General features: G+C 35.5%; 1 protein-coding gene across 1 annotated transcript in view; it reads left to right on the forward strand.

Annotated features, from left to right (window-relative positions):
• The window catches only part of LOC136041986 (3'-5' RNA helicase YTHDC2-like), a 103,272-nt gene that overhangs the window by 15,158 nt on the left and 61,211 nt on the right, over window positions 1-26,903 (forward strand). The window contains exons 4-10 of the mRNA XM_065726806.1: window positions 1,067-1,233; window positions 6,378-6,698; window positions 9,495-9,679; window positions 11,737-11,872; window positions 16,334-16,413; window positions 19,713-19,828; window positions 25,437-25,568. Of these exons, the coding sequence (XP_065582878.1) occupies window positions 1,067-1,233; window positions 6,378-6,698; window positions 9,495-9,679; window positions 11,737-11,872; window positions 16,334-16,413; window positions 19,713-19,828; window positions 25,437-25,568 (1,137 nt within the window). The remainder of the gene's footprint in view (window positions 1-1,066; window positions 1,234-6,377; window positions 6,699-9,494; window positions 9,680-11,736; window positions 11,873-16,333; window positions 16,414-19,712; window positions 19,829-25,436; window positions 25,569-26,903) is intronic.

Below are 26,903 nucleotides of genomic sequence, written 5' to 3' on the forward strand. Positions count from 1 at the left end.
CCGAATAGTCGATTAATATTATGCATTGCCCGTAAAGGGGTTATCATTCTTATATACTTTTAACCTCATTTCACTTAGAAAATACCTTTCATCTGGATTCTTTCATTTATGTTCTTGACAAACTTTACTCGCTCTGACTCTTCAAAAAGTTTTATTATGCTATTATTTTATTAGTTTGAATCGTGAAATCTGTAACATGTTCAATATCCTAGGTTAAGAAATCGTAGTCCCAATTGTTTTCTATAAGAAGTCGTCACATAATGGCTGCTGACTGAAAAGACACACTATGCTGTGATTGGTTTCAAAATCCTTACTTTTGTGATTGAGCAATATACAAAATAGTCAGGCCATTAGACACAAAATATTTCTTGTACGACTTGCTGAAATTACATACTGGCATATCTTTATGTTCATTAGTCTATGATTGTACTTTTCTAAAAACCCTCGCACAGTAAATTGTTTTACATATATAGTTGTAGATCAAGGGGAGGGAGTATCCCCCCCAGCTGTAAACCAGCATATCTTTTCGTTCAAGAATCTATTATTGTAGTTATTGTAAAATCCGTTCGAAGCGAATTACTTCGAAAAGTATTTGAACTTTAGAGAAAGATGATTGCAAGCGTTTAGTAAAACAAAAAGAGTTCACAGGGAGTCCCCCATCATGGTTTGACTCTCGTCGACATTTTGATTGTGTTCACTTACGTTTATACGAATGTGTTAAACAAAACAAAACAAAATAGTATATATTATAGGCAGCAATCTCCTCTTCGTAATATTCCCAGACCTGGAATCTGTGCATTGGAGAACCGTAATGTTTGCGTGCACTTACTGTCGGGAAAATACCGACATAACACAGCTGGAATTTGTCTGCAGGGGAGGTCGACCAACCCCTTAGTTTACTGCCCAAAAACATAAGATTTTTTGGACTATCCTTAGACTAAGAGCCATTTTCGGTGATTAATCAACTATTGATTCACAGTGTTATTCGCACAAATTTGAAGTGGAGTAACTGGAGGATATGCACGTCTTTATAAAGACTAAATTTTGAAATGTTGATCTCTTTTAGATTCCAGAGTTTATATTAGAAAATAGTGCCTCAACGTTCTTGCCAGTACGCATAATATCAGTGTGTCCGGAGAAGTTATCCGCCCCTGTTTTAGCCCATAGGGTTGCATCAAATAGAGGAGAATCCGTTGGCGAGATTATTGGCTATCAGATGCCATTAGAGAGCAGGTAAATTTCTATAGAGCACCCTGATTTTTTTCCTTGTGTTTGGACTATTATTCAGATTGGGTTTGCTTTAATCACAACGGGATAAAGGACAAATAATGTCAAAGAAAGAAATAGCAGGTCACCAAATTGTGGTACTTATTTTTATTTTTGTTACTGCTTGATTTGAAATATCATTTTTAAAGTATTTACGCGATCGACTTTCAGAGCCAGTGGTTATAAAAGAAAAAAATGTATAAAATTATACAACGGGTACCTAGAGGTATCGAACCAAGGGAGTGTTTCTTATTATACAGTCTGTAAGTTTCCAACCCTCGCCAGAGAGTATAGATAAAGTATAGGGTATATATGTTGATAGATTGACATTTAGTCGATTTTTATCCTAAATTTTCCATACATCTCCTATCACCAATACTCTTTCTCGTCACCCCTCTTAAAATCCATTAAATGCCTGCATATGCCCACAAAATGGGTAAGATCTTCCACCTCACTTCACATAAGACACTGATAAGGTCCATTTTAATACAAAATTCTTAATATATCTCCTCTTCTAAGCAGTACCCAAAGAATTACCACGAACCAAAATTGCGCATCTTTAATTCTTACTACTCATCTCTCTATTAAAATTAAACTTTCTTCTCGCCCAAGCCTCCTTAGCCAACCCATACAGTCCCAGGGACGCTAAGGATGATTTCTGATTCTGCTGGCTTTGAGTTTCCTGTTGGGCTTGGGATTGGCCATGCAAGGACTCGAACCGATCCTGAGGGGCATAGGATTGTCAATCCAGTTTGCCATCCACTCGGGTAGGGTGTAATCACAATATATAAATAATATACAGCAGAATCTCGACTCAGTAATATTTGGCTACTACAGTCTTGGCGCGTATAAAAGCTCCGCCCATATGCTCGTACGTCCTCGTCCATTGGACCGCTGATGACAGATCAAATGAGGACCCTGGAACACGCATTTTCGCAGAAACTTTCTCAAAATGCCCTTGAAACCAATTCAAGAGTTCGAAACCTACTTGTAATTACTTGTATTACTACTTGTAATTATCTAACAATAACATTGCACTACTAATTACCGATTTTTGTGCATCTATTGGAATAAATCAATTTAAAATTAGATTATTTAAAATTTAGTGTTCCAAAGGTGAAGCCAAGTTTCGCGTTCAAGAGAAATCTGACTTGTCTACCCGTGAAAAATCTAATGTCGCTTATGGTGATACGTTCTCCGGAGCATTTGCATCTCGGTCCAGCTTCGTATTATGGTTGAGATAGGGTATGTTTCTACTGTATATTATTTATATACTGTGGGTATTATCTCATTACAGAGTAGTTTGGCATTAGGTTTTCTGTTAACGAAGGAGAGCATCATTACCATTATACTGTGGTAATTCAGAACCCTTTAAATAAGATAATATAAAAAAAACTTCGTTTTCTTAAAGAGTTAAAGAGGCTGCGTCCCAAAGTCGAACCTTAAAACGTACAGGAATTAGAAGAGGCAGTTGGGGGGCTGCCGCCCCCCAAACCCCCAGCTTTTAAAGACTCTTTTGTAAAGGTTTTTTTTTTGTGGGGGGACTTCATTGTTACTAATTACTAGTTTCGGCGCAATGGTTCTCCTGTCCTCTTGTGTTTAACATTTTTCGAAGTTATTCCATTATTCATTCATTTCAATTTTTGTTAATTAAAAGAGGGCCTTTCCGAAGCTAAGAGCGGGGGGTTAGCAAAAAAACAAAAAAACCTGTACAAAAGAGTCTTTAAAAGCTGGGGGTTTGGGGGGCGGCAGCCCCCCAACTGCCTTTTCTAATTCCTGTACGTTTTAAGGTTCGACTTTGGGACGCAGCCTCTTTAACTCTTTAAGAAAACGAAGTTTTTTTCATATTATTTCTGTACGTTTTTCTACAATCCATGGTGGATGTAATTTAATAATTCCTGTACTCCTCGTACAGGAATTAGGAGAGGAACTTGGGTGGCTGCCGCCCCCCTCCCCGCTTTTAAATCATTGTATAAAATAGAAAAAAAATAGATAGAATGACCGAAATGTTTCTTTTGCTCATAATGCTAGATGGCGTCTGCGTTCAGTTTGGAAAACATTTCCAATCAAGGAGAATTTCCAATTACATAATTTAATTTCTGGAATGGAGCTGGATTTTTATGATGCTTGCAGTCATTCTTGCCGTGCCGAGCTGATTATTTTGATGTACTTGAATGTTGATATTCGTAACTTCTAAGAATTTCTAAAATTAACATGGGACTATTAGACTATTATGACTATAAGAAGACTATTAGGAGAGGCAAACCCCCCGCTTTTAAAGACTCTTTTGTACAGGTTTAATTTTTTTTCATATTAATTCTGTACGTTTTTCTACAATCCATGGTGGATGTAATTTAATAATTCCTGTACTCCTCGTACAGGAATTAGGAGAGGAAAGTTGGGTGGCTGCCGCCCCCCAACCCCCCCCCCCCCCGCTTTTAAATCATTGTATAAAATAGAAAAAAAATAGATAGAATGACCGAAATGTTTCTTTTGCTCATAAGAAGCTAATATTCTGTTATCTCTCAAATGATAAGCTGTCCAGGTGTTATCAAAATTTTTTTGATGTTGTGAAAAAAAAACCGCCCGTAAGAGACTTGAACCCTTAACCCGAGGATTAAAAGTCCCACGCTCTACCGACTGAGCTAATCACTTGCATGTATGTAAATATAACTTCTAAATAACTTTTAAAAATTTCAAATTAACATGGGCTCTTATGGAGAGAAATGCGTTAATTAAGTAGCTAATGCGTGGTTTCTGGAAAACAGGGAAGGAGTTATCAGATCAAGCTGAAATTTCGCGGATAAACTCCTGGGCCGTAGGGGACCTTAACTTGTGAATTTCAGCCCGATCGGACAACGTTAAAAGGGGGGTGGGGTTGGGGGGTCGAAACTTTCGGGGGGTTAAGATTTTCCTACGAAACTTTCCAGAAAAATTACTCGGAGAATTCCGCATCGAATGAGTCTTCGTACACCCAGATCCGATGTCGGCTGTGACCTATAGGCGTCGAGGAAAAAAAAGAAAATGAATTTTAAGTGGCTATGCGTGGTTTCTGGAAAACAGGGAAGGAGTTATCGGATCGAGCTGAAATTTCGCGGATAAGCTCCTGGGCCCTAGGGGACCTTAGTTTGTGAATTTCAGCCCGATCGGACAACGTTAAAGGGGGGCTGGGGTTGACGGGTCGAAACTTTCGGCCAGATTTTCCCCGTGAAGGAAAAGTTGGAGGGGGATGAAATTTGGCAGGCTTCTTAATTGGATCTCGGGCTACGAAATACATCCCTCCCCATCCCTCTGCGACCACTGGAACCGAAGATCGCTTAACATTGTCGTGGGTCGCCTCTTTATAGAGGCACGAGTGTGCCTCCTTGATTATACACTTTTATTTTGATGTTGTTAAAAAAAACCGCCCGTAAGGAACTTGAATCCTTGACCAGAGGATTGAAAGTCCCACGCTCTACCGACTAAGCTAATCACTTGCATGTGTGTAAATATAACTTCTAAATAAGTTTTAAAAATTTCAAATTAACATGGGCTCTTATGGAGAGAAATGCGTTAATTAAGTAGCTAATGTGTGGATCCTGGAAAACAGGGAAGGAGTTATCGGATCGAGCTGAAATTTCGCGGATAAGCTCCTGGGCCCTATGGGACCCTAATCTGTGAATTTCAGCCCGATCGGACAACGTTAAAGGGGGGCTGGGGTTGACGGGTCGAAACTTTCGGCCAGATTTTCCCCATGAAGGAAAAGTTGGAGGGGGATGAAATTTGGCAGGTTTCTTAGTTGGAGCTCGGGCTACGAAATGCATCCCTCCCCATCCCTCTGCGACCACTGGAACCGAAGATCGCTTAACATTGTCGTGGGTCGCCTCTTTATAGAGGCACGAGTGTGCCTCCTTGATATTGCCGGTATAATGCTGGTTTTTCATAGTATTTTTTGCACCACATTGAATTTTAAAATTGGTTACAGTTATTAAATGCCTGTTCGTTTTATGTTCGGGCTTCTGTTTTAGACTTAAACCCTTACCTTCATTAATCTGTCCAAGCTTTACATTTGTCTTTAGTATTTGGTTACAGTTATTAAATGCCTGTTCGTTTTAGGTTCGGGCTTCTTTTTTAGACTTAAACCCTTACCTTCATTAATCTGTTCAAGCTTTACATTTGTCTTTAGTAATTGGTTACAGTTATTAAATGCCTGTTCGTTTTATGTTCGGGCTTCTGTTTTAGACTTAAACCCTTACCTTCATTAATCTGTCCAAGCTTTACATTTGTCTTTAGTATTTGGTTACAGTTATTGAATGCCTGTTCGTTTTATGTTCGGGCTTCTGTTTTAGACTTAAACCCTTACCTTCATTAATCTGTCCAAGCTTTACATTTGTCTTTAGTATTTAGTTACAGCTATTAAATGCCTGTTCGTTTTATGTTCGGGCTTCTGTTTTAGACTTAAACCCTTACCTTCATAAATCTGTTCAAGCTTTACATTTGTCTTTAGTAAAAGTAACTTTAGAAGACTATTTTTTCACTTCCTGAAAGCTATTAATTCTAAGCCTCTGAATTATCATCGAAATTGCTGGCGATTGCTCACTGCCAGAATAAAGGCTTGATCACAAAACACAGACCATTAAATTACGATAAGCTTCTTCAAATCAGTTAGAATAAGTAATGATTCACTTTGTTCAAATGTCATACATTACTTAAATATTAAGTTGGAATAAGTAATATGTAAAATAAATCAATTATAATTAACAAAGTTGAATGAAAAAATTAATAGTGATAAATTAACGATAAAAGGGTTTAGGGGATAAAATGCATTTTGAAGGATGTGTATTAAGAATTTCAGATCTATTCCACTTTCCGCATATTTAGTAGCAGGAAAAATCCAGCTATTCGCTCTTACTTGCTTGTCAAGACGTGTTGGGTTTATAAAAAGTACCCTATTAGAGAAGTACCTATGGTCAACAGTTACCATAGGTAGCCAATCTGAATAGACACGATTGAAACGTCTCTCTCCTGTCAACATTGAAATTACCGATTTTCATCGTCATTCTACATTGAAACAAAGCATCTAAATGTTAAGATTCCATATTTCTACATAAGGATAATCTTCCTGATTTCAGAATTTCTCCAACGACCATAGTCACCTTCTGCTCAGCATCAGTACTGTTGCGAACTCTGATGGGGGACAATACTCTTGACAGCATTACACATATAGTGTTAAATGATATACATAAGAAAAGTCGTCTGTTCGACTTGATTATGGCTGCGCTGAAAGTTTATACAAGAAATCAAGCATCGATGAAGATAATTTTGCTGTCAAACTTTGATGACGCCAATTGGACAAGCCGACATTTTTGGCCGCTCAAGTTTGGCATACTCCGTTTTGACGTGGAAGCTTTTGGTGCCAACTGTTTGTATCTTGAGCATCTCCAAAGTAAAGGGTAACTTTTCGACTTTTTATATTTTGCCATAAATTTCTTTTGTTCGAAATTTTCGCTTATTAGTGGCAACCTTTTTCTTTATGAATTATTTTATAGGTATTGTAGTATTTGTTGGTTGTTTTTCGTTGGTGATGGACTGTCATGCCAGATTAAGCCCTCCTTCAAATTTTCGGGTATCAATAAAGGGAATTATTTTTTCGATCTATTTTATTTTGCCACCCTGTGTTTTGTTCAACTTGTTGCTACTTTCTTTTAATTCCTTTCTTTCTCTCTTTTACCCTCTTTCGTATGCTTCTAAAATTTGCTAATTTATTTTTTCAAATTGTGATAATAGACTTCTAATAATAAATTAATTTAATATTTCTATGGAATAATTAAAATTGCAGGAACAATGGACTTAAAAGAAGGTATTGAGGGGTATGATGCATAGAGTTATATTCCTATCATATGGTTGTATCTTTTTACAGGTATAGGGAATTGAAGGTAGAGCATTATATTTGTTTCAGAGGCACATATATGACTAATCCGTTGAGATGTCTCAACGAATTAGTCATATGTCCTCAGAAAAAAAAATCTAAGGGGGAGTTATAGAACTAGCACTGCGAAAAACTCACTGCACTATCAAATCCAGAAAACCAACACAGCTGCGCATGTTAATCCTCCATCCAATTAATTCAGGGCTCGATTGTTTACCCCTTCCCTTGTAAGTCTGACAAACTAGAAATTCTTCCTTATGATTTCTTCACACCCTGTTTAGGGACTATTTTTGTTTTGGCCCGAGATGGGTGGCCAAAAAGCACAGTTACAACTACCAAAAAGAGCTACTAAATTGCCGATACTAAGCTTTCTATAAGAAAATAACCAACAAGATTTTTTGTGCACCTTGTGGTTAGGTTTCAGGATTTCTGGCACTCTTATAAAGTGTCTGTTTTGGTCCTCATCTCTTCAGATAAACAATAAGTTTAGTTTTATTTTCTATAGGCCTGGCAAATTTCAAATATGTAAAAATTATACATTTTTTTTATATCTGCAAATTTCATCTATATAAGAACTATAGCTTCTTTAGGCTTGGCAAATTTCAAGCATGAAAGAATCGTATATTCTTTAGGCCTAGAAAATTTCAAGCATGAAAGAATTATACATTTCTTAGCTCAGGCGCATTTCACGTAGGCTTTACTAACTTCCTTGGACAAATAACAGAAAGTATATATCTAAGATCTATACCAGAACTCAAATCATATGCTCTCTTTTTTTCGGTTTATATTTTCTTTTTTAAATAATTTACATAATAAAAAATGAATGCGTCGCATTCGAGAAGTGTCTTCAATATTGGGCAATCATATAAGATTACGTCTTAACTCAAGCATATGTTTGTGTCAGCATCGATTAAGGAAGCAGTTCTTCCTTTTTAGAGGTTTTTCACTTTAGAAAGGACTTTCTTCCCCGAATTGTTTTTTAGAAACCTTCACAAAGAATCATTAGATCCCCAGAACAGTCCAATAGGCCCACCAACCCCAGGAAATTACAAAATCGGCTCCCAGAAAGGCACTTTGTCGACCCCGTCTCCAGAAAACGTCCCTTGATATTAAATTTTTGTCATATTTCATTTTTTATTGTTCTGCCATATAATTTCTGTGCTATGTTCCTACAATTACCTACCAATAATAATAATAATACTATAAAAAAAAAAATAACGAGCTATTTCTGCTGCTACTAGTTATAAGTCAATGCAGTGCCAAGCCGTCTGAAGCCAACATAGCTAAGCGAGCTGTTGATGAAATATTTCTACCATTTTCATTTGCTTTTAACTAAGGCTGTGCTTTTAACTGAGTTTTGTGAACTGGGATTTAAAGTCGTAATTACTGATATAGTCGAAGCTAGGGATTGGAACTCAGGATATAAATACTTTGAAGCTGAAAGTATTTGCTCAGAACCGTAGATGAATGTTAAGATTGAGTTTGATTCAAGCTCTACGAAGGCGGGGGATCCAAATCAAACAACAAATTTTCAAAAAAAAAAAAAAAATTAGGGGTCCTGTGTTCTATCCTCAGTGGAGAGAACTTTTTTGTCGTGTGGTAGCGCAATGGGTTTGATCTTAGGTTGGTAATACTGGACCCGGAGATCGAAAATTGCTGTAGGAACACACTGTAGGGCTGACGCAGGGACCTTAGTAGTCAAGAAGCGTCATCAATCAGATTACATTACACTAAAGAAAAAAAAAATAAAGAAATTAGTTAATAAAACATATCAATTTTCAAAAAAGAAAAAACAAGAGTAAAACCTACGAAAATATTGATCTTATATTAGTGTATAGTAAGGCCTACTCAAAAGGAAACGCTATAAAATTGTTAAAGCAATTTAAAAAAATCCCAAAATATTTACTTACATTATTCCTAAAAGTATTTCACTTTACTCATATCATTCGTATACTGCTTTACTAGCAGCATTAAACTCGAAAGTTTCTCTGATCTTATTCATACTTCATTGCGAAATTTTTCTTTCAACGTATTTTTGTTTTTATTGTTGGAATTCCATAAATTATTTTGTTATGTTATATAATAATATAATAATAATATAATAATTATAATATAATAATATATTAATTTATTATAATTTATTAATTTATTATATTAATTTATTTATTATATTAATTTATTAATTTATTTATATTAATATAATAATAATATAATAATATAATAATTATTATATAATAATAATATTATATTATATTATTATATTATATTATAAATTTCCATAAATTATTTTAAATTCCATAAATAATTTGTATTCTTGCAGGGTGCTTGCCTGTAAAGAGAAGAAGGAAATCCAAAATGTGTCTAATTTAGAACCCTGGGCATTAGTTGCTGTTGACACATACATCAAAGAAGCTTTCTCGGATCTGAAAAAATCAGCGCTCTCCGAATTGCTCGAGTTAATCCTCTATCATAAAGTACCTGTGGATATGACCCATTCAGAACATGGTAAGTAACTAGCTAAGAAAAGGGAGGGATCCAGATTTGGGCTTAGTTTTGAAAAAAAAAAAATTTCAGAAGAGTTAAAACATTTTACTTGGAATAGTTGTTGGTGCGCCATCTATAAAAACCAAGATTTAAGCTGCAAAATAGGCAGTAGAAAATAAACATTGGAAACTGCTTTTTCTTTAAGATTAAAAAATGCCACTTTTTAAGAGTGAAAATATAAACCAATTGTAAACCAATTGTATTGTTTTGAGATTATGAGAAATGTTTCTTAAAAAAAAAAAAAAGAAAAGACCTGCTAAAATAGTTTGTTTGATAAAATAGCTAAAACAGTTTGAGAATGAAGGGAGACTAAGGGTTAAACTTCCCCCTCCTGTTTTCATATGCGTCTAAAGAATCCCTTGCTGATAGTAACAATATTAGGGTGTTTGGGCGCTTTTAGAAAAGTCAAATATTTAGTAAATATTTTAGATATAAAGTAAAAACATAGAAATGAAGAAAGTGTCACAGGTTGTGTCTATATATGTGAGATGTAGATGGCTGTTTACGTTTTTGAGCCTTAACTAGTGGGTTTTATCTATCCTGAAACAAAACACATTCACTACAAAACAAGCTCCGACCCAAAAAATAGGTTTCGACCTATTTTAATAAAACCAAATTACTTTTAAAAGGGACCTAGATATAGCTCCTATTACAAAAATAGGTCTACTCCGGTTCCTATAAATATCCCCTATAATGAGGGAAAAGCTGAGATGGCTAGGGTATGTTCTGCGGATAAAGGATGACAGATTGCCAGAAATTGTCCTTTTCCGCCAATCGTTTAGGGCTAAACGGAAAACAGGTCATTCACAGTTGGGATGGGAGGATGCCGTAAAGAAAGATTAAAGGAAAAATGAGAACTTCTTGGGAGGGTGTAAAGAGGGATGCTTTGAATAGAATGGGATGGAGGGGAATGGGCCTGGCTACGTTGGCCTCGGGTGGCTTCGTACTGTGGTAAGTTTTCAGTAGTTGCAGTAGCAGAAATAGGACCAAATGCAGTTTTAGACTACTAAATTACATTCACTGGTCCTGTCAATCCATTTTCTCCGGTAAGCAATTGTCGCTGGCTTCTCGAGCAATTTGTTGACTTGACGGAAATTAAATTTTATTGGGCAAATTGGGGATTTTTCGCATAACATAGGTAGTGGTGGGAAAACTCGAGCTCTACTTAGAATTCTATGTTGCAGTAAGGACATAGTGGTCATGCATTAAGTGGTCATTGAATATCCAGTAGCCAACTATCAATGATCTGTAGCTGCTCTTACATCAAATGATGCAACACTGCTTTCCTGAATTTAGCCCTTTTTGGTAGGCTAGTTTTTTGGAATTTCCAAGATTTTCGTATTACACGTTGCTAATAAACTGAGAAAAGTTGAAGAATTTCATAATCATCAATTACCGGTATCTCTAGTCAAAGATTTTGCTGAAAGTATTTCTACTTCTTTTGGCAAAAATTGGAAAAACCGAGTACTTCATTTTCCTAGAAAGCCTTTCTGGTCGTCTTTTCACCACCAATCATCCTGCTGCTATAACTATAATATTACCATCAGAGCTAAAAATGAGAATTCCAGAAATAGATGGTGCTTTCACACTATATTATGCCCAAACCTTTCACACCGACATAACTTAAGACTTTACGTTACGCTCTTTATCCATTCCTTATTTTAATTTTTTTAAATGGTTGACTAATGATAATTCTGATGATTTTAGACGATAAACTAATGGTTTATAGATATTTAAGCTAGCCTAAAGTAAAAGGACTTGTTTAAGTGTGATATTCTATACTTGAGGCTAAGTAACTTAACTACTTAGCATAGGAAATTACATATGTTGCTTGAAAGCCACTTAATCCTGCTTAATTAGCTAGTTAAAGGATATAATAATGCTGCTTTAACTGACTAGTTAAAGTATATTGTATCATTTGTGTGTTTTTCTTGACGCTTTTTCCATTGCTATGTATATTATGTGTGAAAGGTTTACATTACCCTCCCTTTCTTTTTACCCACTCTTTCTTTTTTCAGCGATAACTACCTTAGCAGCTGCCTATAGACAAACAAATATTCCTGCCATAAAAATGCTTTTGGACATGGGAGCCAGTGTTGACAAACTGTATTTTGTCAAACCTCAAATTCGAGAAGTGCTACAAAACCTGAGAGGGTATGTCTATACAAGACCCTTAAATTTTTGTTATACCTTACTATGTTTATCACACCTTTATAAGATTTAACGGTACAGAAAGTCTATGGGAACTATTGTGTTAAAAGAAATAGATTGGATTGCAACCACTGTCTTTCATTAATAGTTTCAGAAACAAGAACTGGCTACATGATGAGTGAGAAATGAAGAAAAAAAAATATGAAGAAGTACAGGGGTAAATGACATTGAGGATAATTTTCGGTCAGTTACTTCTCATTTACTGAGTGAAAATTATCCTCGTTTTGTTTGTCTGTTTATTCTTTTATATATGTATAATATATATATATATATATATATATATATATATATATATATATATATATATATATATATATATATATATATATATATATATATATATATATATATATATATATAATATATATATATATATATATATATATATATATATATATATATATATATATATATATATATATATATATAATATATATAATATATATATAATATATTTTATATATATATATATATATATATATATATATATATAATATATATATAATGGGATGATCACTTTGATTAAATTTTACTTTAATTTTGCTTTCTTATATTTGAATCAGGAGGGGGGATTCCGTAATTCTTCGGGTACCACCAGCCCTAGGAAGGATTTTGGGTTTAGAGTAAACTCCTGTTCTTTGTAATTTTGTTGGTGTGTACTTGACTTAGTATGCATTTTAATTTCTACTTGCTTTATGATTTATTTTTCATCCATGTACCTGTTGCGTGTAGGTTTGATGACACTATATATATATATATATATATATATATATATATATATATATATATATATATATATATATATATATATATATATATATATATATATATATATATATATATATATATTTTTGGGGGGGATACTCATTAATTTTTGCATGAGGAATGTTCCATAGCTTTTGATGCTCCATTAGTTTTGATAAATATGTGGCTAGAATTTTCAGTCATAAGTTATTTCTAATTGTCTACAAATTTTGGACATATTTAGGAAAGAAGACATTATGCTCCGATTTCACAAAACGTGAAATTTGTAATTACATTGTAATTGTCGCAAAGCCTGCAAATTGCCACCATATTTTCCAAATTGTATTTTGTCAACTGCGAATTGTCGCTTTCGATTAAAATTTACCTTTTTGAACCTCTATCTCAATTGTCTTCGAAATGAAAATTTCTTATTTCTTTTAAAAGTATCGCTGAAACCGAAAACTAAAAAAAAAAGTTCTGTTATGCCACTGGTCTGATTGACCTAAGCACATTGTCTCATTGTCTGGTTGTCCCAATGATCTTAAAAAAGTCCCATTGGTTTTGATAATGTTTAACCATCATTTCCGAAGGAAAAAGAACTTATATTTGTCTATCAATCAAAATGATAGGCCAAACTATATTTATCATATACAAAGTTTCACCACATATGGTTAGAACCAATCATTACAAAAGTAAATGAAGTTGGATAAATGCTATAATTTTGTCTCGAAACCCTGACAAGATGATTCCTCTCCTAGAGTTAAGTGTTTTTTTTTTTTTTTTTTTTTTTGAAGATAAAGAAACTAGTAGACACTTAGAAGTCTGCTAAAATAGAGAAAATACTTTTTGATAGGGGAATGGATAAAGCTGAACCTGCAAACCCCGGGGTTGCACCTCAATACTGTCTGTTGTGAGGAGGTTATTTGATGATTGTAGAGACATTGTTACAAAAAAAGGTAAAGAATACAGCATTAGATATTACAGTCTCTATCGGCGGTACTGATCTCCTTCTCGTAGCCCTTCAGCCAGAAAGTGCAATTGGGGGTTGAGGCAAGTCATCCTGTGCTTTCGCGCACCCTTTCTGTTAAACGTCCTTAGATTTCTCCAGGTACGCATTTCCAGAGCTGGGTCAACTCTGGCTGAGCTGTCAGAATCATTCCACTGACTCCCCTTCAAATAACCAGCAACACCAGGATTCGAACCTCTATCCTTATGGACAAAGGGTCAAATTGCTACATATCCTGTCGTTATATTTTTTTTTTCCTCGTCTTTCAGCCTGGACAAAAGTGTTTGTTTTTTTTCTAACGCTAAAAAAGCGGTTTTTTTGTGTGTCCTAGCGAAATATTCCTTTTATTTTTTTATGTTGGTTCTTGAAAAAATCTGGCGGCAAGCGTGTTTGGGAAATAGACAGAAACAGGAGTAGATAATTAATTTGTGGTAGGTTTGATACCCTGGTGGCGAACACTCATGTTATTTTTCACCAAAAAATTTCTGCAAATTTTGTTCATTTGTACCGTACTTCATTGTCATTTGAAATTGAGTTTTGTCAATGACTTTCACTTTCAATACTTCAATTCTCCTTTTTTTTCTAAAATCTCTTGTTTTAAATAAAAGCAGTTCCATTCTCCATTTTGGGGAAAAATAAAATAGGTTTCCGGCACCGAAACTGAGTTATTGTTCCGGTATTATTCCTCTTTTTTTGAATTTATATTATCCGTAAAAAACTTTCAAGAATGTTTCCAGATTTTTGAACTTCTGACCATAAATGAGTACCACGAAGGAATGAATAAGCTTAGAAGGTTCTGAGTGTTCAAAGTATGTGATTAGAACCAGAATCAATGTCAAAAAGACGTTTTGATCAGGAATTAATGAGGATACAGAGTGGTTGTTGGGTTGGGTGGAAATTGACCGAATGTATATCTCTGTTTAACTAGATGGCATTACTAGTAAGGATGGTGCCTACAGCGAAGATATAATACGCAGAAATGTCTGGAAGATGCTTGTTCGTAGCCACTAGTGGGGCAATGAAACATCACGGCTGTTGCAGCAATAGATGCAACCTAGTAAAACACGTTTACCTCTAAGATCGACACTGATTAAAAGAATGTGCATTTTTAATTTTTGTCAGAAAGGGAAGCCTAATAACCCGCCTTCTTACTAGCCGGGCTGATTCTCGTGTGTGGGTCGGAAACTTTTAGCCAAAAAAGAACGAAAAGTTTTTACAATTAGTCCCTCGATATCTGTAAGCGATAACAAAGGAATGAAAAAGCTTATCACCTGCGCTATAGTTTGAATTTTAAGGTTTAGAGGCTCCCGATCAGAAACAAGATTACGTTGGCTATCTCTTGTTTTGCAGAGTTACAAGCTTAAAGAACTGCGGACACCTGTCAATAGTATTTCGTGATAATAATCTTTATCCATCACGCAATATTACGTCTTAAACGCCTAGAATAACTAATCTTGCTCGGAAGATAGGTAGAATTGTTTGGAAGATAGGAAGAATAGGGAGATAAAACTTACGACTAAATTATAATCTTAGAAGCCATTGTAATAACGATGGTCATGAATAGCTGTGAAATGTGGGCACTTGAGTGGTTTGACTCCTCTGTCTGGGGCTTTTGGGGCTTTAATGAATGAACATTTAGCATGGCTTGGTATTGTTTTACGACTGAAAAATCAGGCTGTCGCAAATCATGCCTTCGAAATAAATTCTTACACACGTACTTATTAGTCGTTGTATCAAATTTCATCAGATTCAAATTGTATCAAATTTCAAATTGCTGAAATAGTTGTATCAATTTTCAAATTGCTCAAATAGTTGTATCAAATTTCATCAAATTCGAATTGCATTAAATTTCAAATCGCTCAAAAAGTTGGATCAAATTTCATCAAATTTAAATTGTATCAAATTTCAAGTTGCTCAAAAAGTTGTATCAAATGTCAAGTTGCTTTTCCCATCTTACGTCTTTAATAATTCTAATTGTATATACTTGTATCTCATTGTATCTTTTGTATCTACTTTTGAAGGTGCTTACTGTGGTAGCTCGTGAGTTAGCTGTTTATCATACTGATCTAGGAAATCTTTACTAATTCCGACGAGTCAAACCATTGCTCAGTTTTCTTCGTAAAATATCCTCTAAGTGCCCCCCCCCCACATATGGACTCATAATTCTTATCCTATAAGAAATTATAACAAATGCTGATACCACTATTTCTGTAAGAAAAAAAAGCATCTCTTTACAAAAGTCTGTTATTGTTAAGTCTTTGTTTATGCACTACAAGTACAAATAGTTAAAACAAAATACAACTCTTGCCAACAGAAAGCTGGGGTTAATGTGATTGCTGAAGCTATGACACCTTTGTTTTCCAGTACTGACCCAGTTGATCTTTTTTCCCACTTCCTTGAAGTAATTTTGTTATATTTTCTAGTTCTTTATCTTAAATAGCGTTTCTTATTACATGTTGTGTATATTCGTTTTTGTTGCTTTTGTTTGTTGTACTTTTGTTTGATACGGCAGGTTTTCAAATAAATAGTATTTATGCCTTATAATTGTATAAAAATAAATTAATTAATGTGAGTTATATAAACAATTAAGATATTTGTCATGATTACAAATAATTAATATAATAATATTAAATAAACAGTGATTATTTCATTAGTTCCGGTGGTGATGGTGGCGTCAAATTCAATTGTGACCTTGTTCTGAAGTCTATTGAGCTCGCGGTAAGGGAAGCTGAAAGTAAGTATTCAAGTATTTTCTCCTTTTGCAGTTTGCAACCCTGCTCTTTCAATATCTTCCTTATCATCTTTTGTAAGTCACCTCTGTAAGTGGCAAAATTAGAGTGGTTAGAACTAAGCCAATTTGGCGGATGACGATAATAAATTAGGCTAGTATTATTCAAGAAAACCTAGCAACTTATAGACATTGGCTATCCCTTGACAAAACATTACCTATTCTAGTTGATATTGACAGACAGGATTTGCCACCTAGTAATAGATCTTTGGGATGTCTTGTATGTGTAGTATTGCTAAAGGAGTGCTGTATTTAATAGCTGTTAAATAATTATTGAGAGGGGGCTGTGATATTGCTGGATATGTTTTGGGGGAAGGGATGTCTGAAGCCTTGAAAAGTCCATTTTTAGGTCAATTTTTAAGTGAGGAAGAATCACCATTTGAAGCTGATTCAGGGATGGTAAGTATTAATCCGATTAATGTCAAGGAGGCACACTCGTGCCTCTATAAAGAGGCGACCCACGACAATGTTAAGCGATCTTCGGTTCCAGTGGTCGCAGAGGGATGGGGAGGGATGCTTTTCGTAGCCCGAGCTCCAACTAAGAAACCTGCACAGTTTCATCCCCCTCCAACTTTTCCTTCATGGGGAAAATCTGGCCGAAAGTTTCGACCCGTCAACCCCAGCCCCCCTTTAACGTTGTCCGATCGGGCTGAAATTCACAAGTTAAGGTCCCCTAGGGCCCAGGAGCTTAACCGCGAAATTTCAGCTCGATCCGATAACTCCTTCCCTGTTTTCCAGAAACCACGCATAGCCACTTAAAATTCATTTTCTTTTTTTTTTCTAGACGCTTACAGGTCACATCCGACATCGGATCTGGGTGTACGAAGACTCATTCGATGCGGAATTCTCCGAGTAATTTTCCTGGAACGTTTCGTAGGAAAATCTTAACCCCCCGAAAGTTTCGACCCCCCCCCCTTTTAACGTTGTCCGATCGGGCTGAAATTCACAAGTTAAGGTCCCCTACGGCCCAGGAGCTTATCCGCGAAGTTTCAGCTCGATCCGATAACTCCCTCCCTGTTTTCCAGAAACCACGCATTAGCTACTTAATTAACGCATTTCTCTCCATAAGAGCCCATGTTAATTTGAAATTTTTAAAAGTTATTGAGAAGTTATATTTACACACATGCAAGTGGTTAGCTTAGTCGGTAGAGCGTGGGACTTTTAATCCTTGGGTCAAGGGTTCAAGTCCCTTACGGGCGGTTTTTTTTTCACAACATCAAAAAAAATTTGATAACACCTGGACAGCTTATCATTTGAGAGATAACAGAATATTAGCTTCTTATGAGCAAAAGAAACATTTCGGTCATTCTATCTATTTTTTTTCTATTTTATACAATGATTTAAAAGCGGGGGGGGGGGGTTCCTCTCCTAATTCCTGTACGAGGAGTACAGGAATTATTAAATTACATCCACCATGGATTGTAGAAAAACGTACAGAATTAATATGAAAAAAAATTAAACCTGTGCAAAAGAGTCTTTAAAAGCGGGGGGTTTGCCTCTCCTAATAGTCTTCTTATAGTCCTAATAGTCTAATAGTCCCATGTTAATTTTTGAAATTCTTAAAAGTTACGAATATCAACATTCAAGTACATCAAAATAATCAGCTCGGCACGGCGAGAATGACTGCAAGCATCATAAAAATCTAGCTCCATTCCAGAAATGCACGAGTTGACTGGAGCTGTAAGATACATGTCCAAAAGAACTGACTTTTGACCCTGTTGGGGACTTTGCAACTGGGGCAATCCTCAGCGATGTCCGAAATAAGTGTGATATAAATGTGCTTTAAGTATATATTTTATAGCCTTTAAGTGCTCATTGCCAATTTTTAGGTGAATTTTCAAATGTTTTGAAGAAGTTTAAGTTTTTCTCGATTTAATGAAACGTGGATATTTACTTATTTTATATAAATAGTTGCTAAATAAGATAAATAATATATAATTTACTATAATTACCTAAAGATGTTTCCTATATGAGAAGGCATTTTTAGAATAAATTCTTTATTATAGGCTTTTGGACGTAGCGATCAAAATAAAAGTGTATAATTTTGTTAACACCTGGACTGCTTATCATTTGAGAGATAACAGAATATTAGCTTCTTATGAGCAAAAGAAACATTTCGGTCATTCTATCTATTTTTTTTCTATTTTATACAATGATTTAAAAGCGGGGGGGGGGGGGGGTTCTCCTGTCCTCTTGTGTTTAACATTTTTCGAAGTTATTCCATTATTCATTCATTTCAGTTTTTTGTTAATTAAAAGAGGGCCTTTCCGGAGCCAAGAGCGGGGGGTTAGCAAAAAAACAAAAAACCTGTACAAAAGAAATCCACATTTATGAATTTCGAAATAGAAGCTAAACCGAAGGGTGTATCCAGGATTTCTGTCCGGAGGAGCTATTTCTTTTGTTGGTGGGGGTAGTTACAAAGAAAACTTTGAGAAATGTATCATAAATTTGTTTACATGCATTTTTGTAATGTTTCCACGAGTTGGAGGAATTGACATGGCCAAAAACACCACTTAGGAGAATAAAAGTCACCTGTCTTGAGCAACAAGGAAAATTACTTTTTTGAGTGGGAAGCAGTTATGTGTCTCTTTTTGTTTTGTTCGTCGCCACTAGTGGGGCACTGTAACGTCATCGTGGTTGCAGTAATTACGTCTAAGATCGACACTGATTAAAGGAATCTGTACTTTTTCTTCTTTTTTGCCAGAAAGGGAAGGCAGAAAATCTGCCTTCTTAGAGTCAGACTGGTTCTCGTGTGCGGTTGGGAAAAATTTTAGCCAATAAAAAGAACGAAAAGTTTTTGGTCGAAAGACTTGTGCAAGTAGTTTCTTAGTACCTATAAGGAATAACTAAGAATTAAAAAGGTTACCACGTGCGCAATAATTTTAATGCTAAGGTGTAGAAGCTGTCAATCAGAAACAAAACAGCGTTAGTTATCTCTTGTTTTCCAGAGTTAAAAGTGTAAAACTACGGACACCTGTCGACACTGTTTCGTGATATTAATATTTATGATTTATTGCAGAATATTACGTCTTAAAAGCCGAGAATGTACAATCTTGCTTAGAAGATAAGTAACCCTTGAGCACTCAAGCACCCTGTTTATAAACCTTTTTTTCAAATAACATTTTTATTAGTTAATTCTTTTTCAAAGATAATATTCTAATACTACTACCGTCGACTATGGAAGAGGAATTTGTCCTCAGATCAGGGATTAAATCAAAATTGTTCTGAATATTTTCTTTTTTGAGATAATATTTTGGTCCTGCTTCCATCATTTATTGAAGTCGAATTGGTCAAATTTAAGCTGCAGAATCAGAGATTTGCTCAAGATTTTCAAGTCTATAGTATTCACACTCATGCACAGGTAAGAATGTCTTTATACTTTTGTTCGTCTTCTGGTGACTCTTAAAGGGGGAAAACGGAGCTGCTTTCCCGTCTAATTTTTGATTATTGTATTATTCTAATATTAAAAAGAAATTTTCCAGGTTTATATTTCTGTAATTTCCCCCCTTTTTTGGTATTGTATTAGTCAGCTCAAAACTTTGAGATTCCTTTCAAAGACAATGGGAAAATTCAAAGAGATGATGTCGCTCCCGTAGGGAAAATCAGGACTGCTGCCAAGCGACGCTAACTTTCAATTTTCATAGTGTCTGAATTTTTTAATCCAGTTTAGGGTTATTTTGCTCCTTTTTGGCGCTAGAAACTTCAAATTTCCTTTTTTTTTTGCTTCTTTTTTTCCTTTTTTTGGTGATATCACTGAACTTGGCTATGCTGCTCTTGAAGCTTGAGGCATTTTCATAAACCTAATCAAATATATTCAGTTGGGAATCCATGATTATACAGAATATGATTATGTTACTTTTGAAGCTAGTCTTCTTCTAACCTTATTAAACATATGTAGCAGTGAATCTATTGGGGACTCCCCCTTACCTGGCTTAAATACATTTTAATTTTATGCTGTATACTTTCTTTTATACGAATCTGAAGACCACCAAAGAAAGGACGGAATCCATCTCTTGTTTCACTAGGGTGCAGTTTCTATCTTATATCAATGGGAACCTGTAAAAAAAAAAGAAAAAAAAAAAGAAAAAAAAAAAAAAAAAAAAAAAAAAAAAGAAAAAAAAAGAAGGAAATCTGGAATACTAGCGCCAAAAAGTGATAAATTAACCCCAAACCGGATTCAAAGTCATGAAAATTTCACCCAGCCTCAACCGAGGTTTCTTAGAATTTCAAGATACTGCTAAAAAAAAATGTCGAAAGCTCCATTTCTAGGCTGCTTTTCTGAGAAAGAAAAGAAGTTCTGGCCATGGATTTCAATCCGAGATCCTTTTTTATGCTGAGGAGAACACATGATGGGCTTTTTCTTCTCTCAGCATTTTTTTTTTTTTTTTTTTTTTTTTTTTTTTTTTTTTTTTTTTTTTTTTTTTTTTTTTTTTTTTTTTTTTTTTTTTTTTTTTTTTTAATGACATGTTGAATTTATTCTATATTATCTGGTGTCCCTAGTCATATCTTCTTCTCTCTATAACCATACTATACAGCGAACTCTGAAATTTCTTATGTCATATTATTCTGTTAAAAGGAAGTGGAATCTCCAGAGGATATTTCTCTTAGAAATAGAAGGATCAAGCCAGTTGATCACAACACTTATCTCCGTCTTTCAAATGGATCTTCCGTAAGACGTGCTTGACAGTTCTTTATAGATTGCAATGAATGCAAGTATCCATCTCCTTTTAAGACCTTTCATCGTGGTAGCTCTATCTTATTACTTGCATTTTTTTGTGGAAAATATTTCCAATTGGGTAGTCAATCTTGTCTCTGTTTTTGCGAAATACATTCTACGTTTCCTGCATGAGCCGCAGCTCTTAGTTTTGTAAGAAAGTATTATATCTCTGATCCCTTACTTCTGTAGAATAACACATATCTGTTTACAACTCTCATTTATTTAATTTGAACTACCCATGGTCTGAATTTCTTGCCCAGCATTTTTTTTTTTTTTTGATTGGTTTCTCTTTTTTTCTCTTTCTTTGTTTTTATGGCACTTGGTACTAACCAAGTGAAATATAGCGATCGCAAATTCTGTCGGTCGGTCTATCAGACTCTCTGTCTCGGTTTTGCTAGTTTAGGCACTTCCAGATAAGCTAGGACGATGAAATTTGGTAGGCGTGTCAGGGACCGGACCATATTAAATTAGAAATAGTCGTTTCCCCGATTCGACTATTTGGGGGGGGGGAGTGGGGGAGTCGGTTAATTCGGAAAAATTGAAAAAAATGAAGTATATTTAACTTACGAACGGTTCATCGAATCCTAATGAAATTTAATATTTAGATTGATATTGTGTCTCAGAGCTCTTATTTTAAATCTTGACCGGATCCGGTGACATTGGGGGGAGTTGGGGGGGACCTAAAATCTTGGAAAACGCTTAGAGTGGAGGGATCGGGAAGGAAACAAGTCCTAGATACGTGATCGACATAACCGGAACGGATCTGCTCTCTTTGGGGGAGTTGGGGGGGGGGGTTAATTCTGAAAAATTAGAAAAAATGAGGTATTTTTAACTTACGAAGGAGTGATCGGATCTTAATGAAATTTCATATTTAGAAGGACCTCGTAACTCAGATCTTTTATTTTAAATCCCGACCTGATCCAGTGTTATTGGGGGGAGTTGAAGGGGGAAACCAGAGATCTTGGAAAACTTGAAAATTGAGGTATCTTTATCTTGCGAATGGGTGATCGGATCTTAATGAAATTTTAAATATAGAAAGATCTTACGTCTCAGATGCTCCACTTTCAGTTTGAATCGGATCCGGGGACAAAGAAGTTTGGAGGAGGGAAACAGAAATCTTGAAACCTGAACTTGGAAAACGCCTAGAGTGGAGAGATCGGGATGAAATTTAATGGGAAGAATAAGCACAATTTCTAGATACGTGATTGACATAATTGGAACGGATCCGCTCTCTTTGGGGGAGTTGAGGGGCTTTCCAGTTCTTTGGCGAGTTCAGTGCTTCTGGGCGTGCTGGGACGATGAAAATTGGTAGGCCTGTCAGGGACCTGCACAAATGGACTTGATAACAGTCGTTTCTCCGATTCGACCATCTGGGAGACTGGAGGGAGAAGAAAAATTAAAAAAAAATTAGAGGTTAAAAAAAAATTAGAGGTATTTTTAACTTACGAATGGGTGATCAGATTTGAATGAAATTTGATATTTAGAACTACCTCGTGTCTCAGAGCTCTTATTTTTAATCCCGACAGTGTCCGATGATATTGGGGGAGTTGGAGGGGGAAACGGGAAATCTTGGAAAATGCTTAGAGTGGAGAGATCGGGGTGAAACTTGGTGGGAAGAATAAGCACAAGTCCTAGATGTGTGATTTGGCTTAATCGGACTGAATCCGATCTCTTTGGGGGAGTTGGAGGGGGTGGGTGTTAATTTGGAAAAATGAGAAAAATTGAGGTATTTTTAACTTAAAAACGGGTGACCGGGTCCTAATGAAATTTGATATTAGAAGGAACTCATGTAACAAAGGTCTTATTTCAAATCCCGACCAGTTCTTGTGGCATTGGGGGGAGTCGGAGGGGGAAACCGGAAATCTTGGGAAACACTTAGAGTGGAGAGATCGGGATGAAACTTGGTGGGTAGAATAATCAAATTTCGTAGATACGTGATTGACATAACTGGACTGGATCAGCTCTCTTTGAGGGAGTTGGGGGGGGGGGTGTCAATTCGGAAAAATGAGAAAAATTGAGATATTTTTAACTTAAGAACGGGTGACCGGATCTTAATGAAATTTGATATTAGAAGGAACTCATGTCACAGAGGTCTTATTTTAAATTCCGACCAGCTCTGGTGGCATTAGGGGGAGTCGGAGGGGGAAACTGGAAATCTTGGAAAGCGCTTAGAGTGGAGAGATCGGAATGAAACTTTGTGGGTAGAATAAGCAAATTTTTTAGATACGTGATTTACATAGTCGCACTGGATCCGCTATCTTTGGTGGAGTTAGGGGGGGGTTCAGTGCTTTGGTGAGTTCGTTGCTTCTGGACGTGTTGGACGAGCGGGTGATTGGATCTTAATGAATTTGATATTTAGAAGAACCTCGTGTCTCAGAGCTCTTATTTTAGATCATGACCGGCATTAAGCCTCTGATTTTACCTTTAAATCAATCTGTTGATTCTTATAATTTTGCAAGAGCTCATGCCATGTGAGCTCTTGGCTCTTCCGGCCTCGTCACAAGTGCCATATGAGCTCTTAGCTCTTGTTTGAGCTGGGTGCTGTTTTAATTGGTGCTTTGTTTTATTGTTATTTACTGTAAGCAGATCGTCCTCGATTGGGATGGGAGGATGTCGTAAGGAAAGATTTAAGGGAAGTTGGAACTTCCTGGGAGGGTGTAAATAGGGAGGCTTTGGATAGATTGGGCTGGAGGGAGGAGCGTGCGTAGCTGTGTTGACCTAAGGTGGCTTGGTGCTGCGGTGAGTTGTTAGCAGTAATAGTAGTACAAGGGTTAAATCTATTCCCGTTTACTATCGTATCATTTTACTGTTAGTGTCACGTTGTGCGTTCTTTTTTGGATACGATAAAATTTTATTATTCCAACAAAGAACAACAAGTATATGAAGAAAAAACACTCAACATCAAACTAAAAATCTCCCCCCCCCCCCACCCGCGAAAGGCTCAACAGCTAGGAATGCAAGGAAAAAGAAAAAAATAACAAACAAAAGATGAAAAAAGGAGACAAAAGAAATAAGAGTAAAACACGTACACACTAAAAAGGAAAATATCAATCAACCGCCCACCACTGACTACTCGCCGAAAAGTTTATTGCCAATAAACAAACCAACACAATTTCAACCTGGACGAGAGAGATCAACCGCCCATGGGCGCTTAGGAAAGAAAAGAAATTAAGAAAAAAGTCAAATAAAGAAAAAAATATCAGTAGATCAAAAATGTTGATACAATTCTTTTATGGTACCAAATGAGTGACACTTTCTAGTCAACTCGGGTAAAGTATTCCTGGCAGACTGGCAAGCAGTCAGTGGTTTGAAGGTTTGACTGATGGACTGAATGGATTTCGAATATTATAATTTCGAACATAAAATGTAGAATTGTCAAAGACAAGAGACGGTCTAGCTTTAAGTGCCTAGTAACCGTGTAATTGAAGATAAAATAAAGACAGACATAAGACAATACAAACAAAACGAAAGAAAATTTTAAAAACAAAATTTTAAAGTTTAAAATTTTAAAAGATTTATCGGTTGATTAATATGATGTCTGAAGGAGAGATTTTTATCAATAAGGATACCCAGGAACTGAATATAACGATCATAAGATCTGCTGAAAGAGCCCCTTGAAACATGAATTTTCGGAAGCTGGGCTTAAGTCTAAGAAGTTCGTCAGAAAATCAGAAAGTTTAACTGATTAATATTTAATGCCACAATAAACCATATAATTATTCTTTCAAACAATACAGTAAATTTTAATGACTGTTGCCTCCTTAGGGGTAACCTAGTAAATTACAAACCCTAGCCCATAATAACTGAAAACTTATTCGAAAAAAAAATTTCAAGTGAGGAAGAATTACCATTTGAAACTAGTTTATGAATGGTAGCTATGATTTCGATCAATCTTAATGATAAAAGTTTATTGCGAAAACCAATGAATGGGAGCTTCAAAAAATAGCCTAAAATTTCACAAAATTGGTGTTGGATCGTTATGAAAATTGTAGCGTTGTAATTTCTATAGTCGAAAATCCCATTTAGAAGAATTACAGTTTTCCATGATCAGTAACAAGGAAAATATTTTTTTACGTGGGAATGCTATCATATATCATGATTGTTATCCTTAGCATTCTAACATCTTGGTAAGGGATTATCGGGAGGAAGGAGTTGAGGGAAGGCTGTATCGTTAAAAACTTTAAATATTTCAAAATTAAGAAGAGACAATGATACGTTCGGATTTGTTTAAACATGCTGTTTTCTCTTTCAGTTCAAGAATTTAAAAGATTTCTACAGCGTGGAATTGAGTCATCAAGCTATTATTCTAGCCACAGATCTCTCGGAATCACTTCTTCCTAATCTGGCGATCGATGTTCTTATTGATTCTGGTCTCCAAGCTCAGGTAGTATTTTCAGGGTTATGGAGCTGGTTATGAGTTATGACTGACTCTGACTCCAATAATTTTCAGTATACCGACTCCGACTCCATTTAGCAAAAATTTATTACAACTCCGACTCCATTCAGCAAAAATTTATTACAACTCCGGCTCCGCGACTCTTGCTCTATAGCCTTGTTTTATAGATTCGTTTAACTAGATTTTATAAGGTATAACCAAATTCGACCCCAATTCTGACTCCAAAGATTTTCAATATACCAACTCCGACTCCATTTAGCAAAAATCTTCTAAAACTCTGACTCCATAGCCCTGTTTTAAAGCTTCATTTAACTAGATTTATAAGCTATAACCGACTCCAACTCAGTCTCCAGACATTTTTAGTATACCGACTCCAACTCCGACTCCATTCAGAAAAAATTGACTAGGACTCCGACTTCACAGCCCTGGTATTTTAATCGGTTTTCTGTACTAAGACCCCAGGTTCTTTCTTAAGTAATTATGCTTTGGTAGCGGAATTTTATGTCGCCCAAAGAAGAAAAAATGTCTTGATGCGGGCGAATACCTGCTTCTCTTGTCCATGAAGGTCCCTTCACCTCAACATTCACTTCAGCTTCTGATCAAGTTTGATCCGTCTTTTTTCCACTGGACACATAAACAAGAGTGTTGAAATTAATGAGGTGCTTACGATAAATAGAGTGTCCTGTTTATGAAATAGTTTTTAGTTCTAACGAATTTCGACTGGTCCCTTTAATTTGACCAAATTTATCACGGTTGTTTTAGAACCTAACCATAAAGCAGATATCTATATTTTTTAATAAAACTAGTATTTGTTTATTTAAATAGCCGTCGTAGCACTAAAAAATGAACGTTAAGTTTGCTACTTTTATAATTACAAAGAAAATAGAGAAAAGATAATAAAAAAGAAGAAATTGACCCCTTCCCCTACCCCCTGAAATTTTTTTCTGATTTGTGAAAATGTAACAAAAATGCATATAAACAATTTTGATGCGTTAAGCTTTTTTTACCCCTTCCGCCGTCCCGAATAAAAGTACTTCCCCCTCCACGAACATAAATCTTTGACACACCCTTGATATTACTATACTTGGATTATAAGACTGATCTTTGGCAATACCTTATATTGCTTCACTGGAATACCTGTTTTTGACCAATGAAACTGAAGTAAAATTAACAATAGATTTCAGACAGCGCATTTTATGGCTAGCTCCTGTTTTCCCATGCCATCAATAAAGATTTTTCAATGTGCTTGAACGATTCTAGATCTCATCCCTTTATTGCCACCATAGATTTCTAGATATTTGATGGTTACCTCAAAATTTTAGA

The sequence above is a fragment of the Artemia franciscana genome, unplaced genomic scaffold, assembly GCF_032884065.1.
Source record: "Artemia franciscana unplaced genomic scaffold, ASM3288406v1 PGA_scaffold_53, whole genome shotgun sequence".
NCBI lineage: Eukaryota > Metazoa > Arthropoda > Branchiopoda > Anostraca > Artemiidae > Artemia > Artemia franciscana.